The following is a 5,579-nucleotide window of genomic DNA, read 5'->3' on the forward strand; positions in this document are numbered from 1 at the left end:
AGTGCACATCTGAAGAAAAATTCTTGCAGCACAGTTGGATAAGTTCCATAAAGACTAGAGACCATACTACTCTATTTTAATTATAGCACACAACTCATCCACTGTTTTTCTTCCATATTTATTTTTAGGCTTAACTGAGACTTTTTGACCTACCTGAAATAAATTTGAAATAGAATATAATTGTCATTTTTAGTGACCGTTAATACAATTTCATGTCAAAGTATATTGGGAAGTAGAGAAAAAGATTAGAGTTTTTTCTTAATTTGTATAGAGGTATACTTTAACATTCTTGGCTGATTTCATAATGCAACCTGTTCTATCCCCAAGGGTAATTGGAGACAACACTGAAAAATTGGTGTTCAGAATTATGACATTGACTTTAAAAAGGAAAAAAAAAAGAACTCATGGATATGAACAATAGTGTGGTGACTGTGGAGAGGTGTGGAGGTGTAAAAGAGTATGGGGGGATAAATGATAATTGAAAAAAATAAAACAAAAAAAGGAGAAAAAAGGAATATGGCATCGATTATTTATAGAGGACACAGCAATAAGAATTCGGATTTGGTATTATTCATGAAAAACATTAGTTGAGATTGCACAGCATTGAATTTTAGTCCTTATCTCCATGACAACAAGAACTACCATGAAAGTGACACAAATTTATCTAAATTAAATTAAATATCTCTTTATCCCTTTTTTTCTCATCTCACATTTTATCCATTAGCAAGTCCTGCTGGCTCCACACATCAAAATTTTATAGGGCTTTGAAAGCCCCATCACCTATTCCCCAGGCTAATGTAACTAGCTAACTGCTCCCCTTTCCCCCCACTCCCACAGATAGACTCATCTTTTAAATACATAAATCATAAATACACATATTATATTACTGTTCTGGTCAAAACCTGCCAACAACTCTCCGATACACAAAGTAGAATTAAATTTCTAAACATATCTACAGACCCCATTTAATTGCCCTCTGACCCCATCCCTCCTACCACCTTTCCCCCCTCATTCTTTTCCAACCATGTCGGCCTTTTTGCCCTTCTTCCAGTGCTCCAGGCTCATTCCTGCACAAGAGCCATGTTCTCACGGCTGTCGCTGGAAAACTCCTCCCTTTGCATGACTGGCTCCTTCACATGATACATGTCTCTTCTCAACGTCACTTATGGGGTCCTTCTCTGAACAAAAGTACCCCCAACTCTAGGTCACTACCAATTCTCTGACCCTAATTTGTTTTTTTTTTATACAACTCATCTTTATTTAAAAAGTATGTAGTGTTACTCCCTATTATGTGATTAACTTTTAGCTAATATAAACTAAAACATATGTGGGAAAATTTTCCTCCTCATGGCTGTTTTCTGAAAACATGTAATAATGCCTCACATTCAGTAGGTGCTCAATAGATGATTGTCCACTGATCAGAAATGTCTTGTGCATTGGAATACCAATCGTGGTTTGTATTTGGAATCTGGGTGAAATGGTTTGACAGACCCTGCTTGGAGATTTTAGGCAGAAATTTTTAGTTTAAAAATTATTTCACATTAGCTTTCCTCAGTAGTGTCTGAATTGTCCTCAGGTTGTTTATTTCAAGAACTTAATCTTTTGCTTTAATATAAACAGATGGTATGAACATTTAAATAAAACTTTTATAATCTAAGTTAGCAGGGTCCTCATGGTCCCCATTTTCACATTGATTTAGCAGCTGAAATCTACTTATCAAAAGGATTAAGGAGCCCTAACCAGTTTGGCTCAGTGGATAAAGCGTCAGCCTGTGGACTCAAAGGTCCCAGGTTAGATCCCGGTCAAGGGCTTGTACCTTGGTTGCGGGCACACCCCAGTAGGGAGTGGGGAGGAGGCAGCTGATCGATGTTTCTCTCTCATCAATGTTTCTAACTCTCTATCCCTCTCCCTTTCTCTCTGTAAAAAATCAATAAAATATATATTTTTTAAAAAAATTAAAAAGAAATTGCACAAAGAAAAAAAGGACTAAGGAATATTTAGGAATCTTAAGGAGATTGTTGCTAAGTGGTAAATGATATTTTATGGATATGTTTTCATTTATTTATAGTTTCAGTCTACTGCGCTTCACTTATTAAACAACTTTCATATATTAACATGGCTATTCTATGAAAAGAAAAAATAGTAAGCATTTGTGTCTTTGAATATTAATAGCAATTTATAAAACAGTAATCATTAATGTGTCCTTAAAATTAACCTGATATTTTATTTTTTAAAATGGTGTAGAATTTACTCAGCTCAAGTTTAACTATGTCAGTATTAGAAATTTTTATTTCAGCGACTTTAATAATTAGCATAATAACTTTGAATGGACCAAAAAAATCCCCTTGGGCTATGCTTAGAAGATGGAAGCTTCTCTTCATATGTGGTTATCCTTATCTGAAGCAGGAATATTTGAAAATATATTGATTTGGTACTTCTTCACGTGCAGAAATTGCTAAGATTTTGCTAAAATAATATTTGGTTCACCATAAGTTCATTATGATGTAACAATTACTTGCATTTTGAAAATGCCATGACTACAATCTTGAAATATTAGAAAATAATTCTGTGTATGTCCATTCCATGAAAAATTTTAAAGTCTTTAAAGATTTGATGTTTTCTCTATTTAGGGCTATTCCTTTCAAGATTGTTCATTCCTTAAATCATCAAACATTCATGGAGTCATTGTCTATTGGACACTAGAAAGTACTAAGTCCATAAAATCATCTTGGACTCTTTTTACAAATGTGCTGATGGTCTTTTAAGTGAAATTCACTAGGAGAACATTGATGTGCAGTGGAATTTAAGGAACAACAATCAGATAGAGAAGTTAAAAGTTTAAAGGCGTCTCTAGAGAGCAACTTAAAACTTTGCAATCTTTACTTTAGCTCATGATATTTTAAAAAAGACAATTATTTACTGTGTGCCTATTATGTGCCAAGTTCTGAGTTTATGTTTTATTTGTGTAGTCTCCTTTAAAGCTTTCAACATCACAATAGGGTGTTATTAACCCAATTTTACAGAGATGAAAAATGGTACTTCAGGGGGTAAGTAACTTGGACAAGGTCACACAGCTAGTGACTATATTTTAGCAATTTAAGGTGCACATTTTTTCACATTTTAACATACCGGAAATGGACATTTGTCTTACAGTTGGAAAAAAAACTTAGCATCCCTGGTGCCATGTGGCAGTTGTGACACATTTGTTGTTGCTTGTTCCCATGTGAACATCTAAAGCAGCGGTTCTCAACCTGTGGGTTGCGCCCCCGTTGGGCGTCGAATGACCCTTTCACAGGGGTCGCCTAAGACCATCCTGCATATCAGATATTTACATTACGATTCATAACAGTGGCAACATTACAGTTATGAAGTCGCAACGAAAATAATTTTATGGTTGGGTCACAACATGAGGAACTGTATTTAAAGGGTCAGAAGGTTGAGAACCACTGATCTAAAGCATCAGCAACAAACTTTACAGAATGGGTATCAGTGTCTTTTAACTCCAAGAAGCAAAATGGTAGCTGGGTGGACGACTGCGTGAGATGTCCATCAGATGTGTTTGGCAATATTCCAGAAGCAGGAATTGAAGGTAGGCTAACTTCATACAACTGAATATTTCCTTAAGTGCCTAGCACCAATAGCTTTACTCCTTTTAGAGATTAATTTGAAAATGATGTATTCTTAACATTCTGATGACTCACAGGACATCATCCTTTAAAAAAAAATTATGGACATTGACAATTCGGAGTTGAAAAGTGATTAAGAAATTTGAACTCTGAATTGAGGATAGTTTAGAAACCCTTTAACCAGCTTAAAGGTTTACCTTTTTTTGGCTGCACAAGAATGATATATACTGAAAATACAATTTTTCATCTAATTAAGCCTGAAATTCTATTTCGATAAGAATGAAACACAGCCTAACCGGTTTGGCTCAGTGGATAGAGCGTCGGCCTGCGGACTCAAGGGTCCCAGGTTCGATTCCGGTCAAGGGCATGTACCTTGGTTGCGGGCACATCCCCAGTGGGGGGCGTGCAGGAGGCGGCTTATCGATGTTCCTCTCTCATCGATGTTTCTGACTCTCTATCTCTCTCTTTCCTCTCTGTAAAAAATCAATAAAATATATTTAAAAAAAACAACAAAAAAGAGTTATAAAAAAAAGGATGAAACACAAACTAAGCAATAAGAAAGTATTGTGTAAGAGCTGAAGGGGAGTATTTTTCCTTTCTATTGGTATGTAATGTTTCATCACGTGAATGATGGCATCTTGGAGTCAATGAAATACGGAGAGCTGCTGAGCTGGAATTAGAACCTGAGCCTCTCTGACTGAAGCGTCCAACTCCCAACCAGAATGGTTTCCTACCTCATTGGATGGACACAGTACTGTACGGGGCCAACGGTCTTGCCCGTCTTTGGGTAAACAATTCCGTAGGTTAGGCCCCAGACCAAATATTCTACAAGAAACCCTGAAACATGAAACAATCCTTGCTTTTCCATACCTTTCTTCTCCTCACCACCTGCGTCGGATTTGAGGGTGTGGCTGCTACTGTGGAGGGAATCCTTTGAGTCTTCGTTTTCATCCAGGACCCCGGCAAAGCTGATCTTCCTTTCGTATCTGTGTCGGTCCAGCTCAGGATCCAAACGCAGCCTGCAGCTCTCCAGGTCCTGAAATGTCAGCGGGGAGCACGTGAATGCTGGCAACTCCCAGCACTGCAGTGGTCTCCTGGCAAACCTCCCTCGGGTTTGAATTGCACAGAATTGCACTTAAACAGCCCCATTTACCTTTACCTAATGCAAATCGTAGACTGTAGCCATCATAATATTCATTGAGTTTAAAAAACAAAAACAAAAGACTTCCCTCACTCAGTTTTTCACTTTTTCTCACATGCCTCACCTTCCAAAAGCACAGACCTCATTCCAAATTTAGAACAAACTTACCTTCTAATTCTTTGTGCATGGTTTTAACTAAAATTGGTATTTACCTATTTATTAAATAATTATGCATTGAGTACAAATGTGTTAGTTCTGGGTGATAAAAAGAAGTGGTTCTGGTCCTAAAGAAAGTCAGAATCCCAAGGTAGAGAGTGAGGAGGCCAACAAGTGATAAATTCCAAGGCTGAGAGACAGAGGAGGAGCTCAGAAATCATGCTTGGAGGTCGTGGTTGGCAGAACAATGACCTTCCAGAGACGTTCACACCTTGGTCCAGTGGTTCTCAACCTTCCTAATGCCGCGACCCTTTAATACAGTTCCTCATGTTGTGGTGACCCCCAATTTCATTGTTACAAACTGAACATAATTAAAGCATAGTGATTAATCACAAAAACAATATGTAATTATATATGTGTTTTCCGATGGTCTTAGGCAACCCCTGTGAAAGGGTCGTTCGACCCCCCAAAGGGGTCACAACCGACAGGTTGAGAACCACTGCTCTAGAGGTTCCCAATTCCAGTTGGTTCATTTCTGGTGTGGGATGAGCTGTGGGGCACTCAGCCCAAAGGCCTGGTCCTCAGGCGCCCTGCATCTTCAGAAAGCCTGCCTCTTAAGCCTAGTGAGCCCAGAGTATTTTCTCCCACAAATTCTT

At 37.9% G+C, this 5,579-nt stretch overlaps 1 protein-coding gene across 1 annotated transcript in view; it reads right to left on the minus strand.

The window, feature by feature from the left end:
• Positions 1-5,579, minus strand: part of UNC80 (unc-80 homolog, NALCN activator) — a 207,940-nt gene that overhangs the window by 89,081 nt on the left and 113,280 nt on the right. Inside the window, exon 24 of the mRNA XM_015558108.1 lies at positions 4,497-4,662. Within this exon, the coding sequence (XP_015413594.1) occupies positions 4,497-4,662 (166 nt within the window). The remainder of the gene's footprint in view (positions 1-4,496; positions 4,663-5,579) is intronic.

Source organism: Myotis davidii, unplaced genomic scaffold (assembly GCF_000327345.1).
Source record: "Myotis davidii unplaced genomic scaffold, ASM32734v1 scaffold268, whole genome shotgun sequence".
Classification (NCBI taxonomy): Eukaryota; Metazoa; Chordata; class Mammalia; order Chiroptera; family Vespertilionidae; genus Myotis; species Myotis davidii.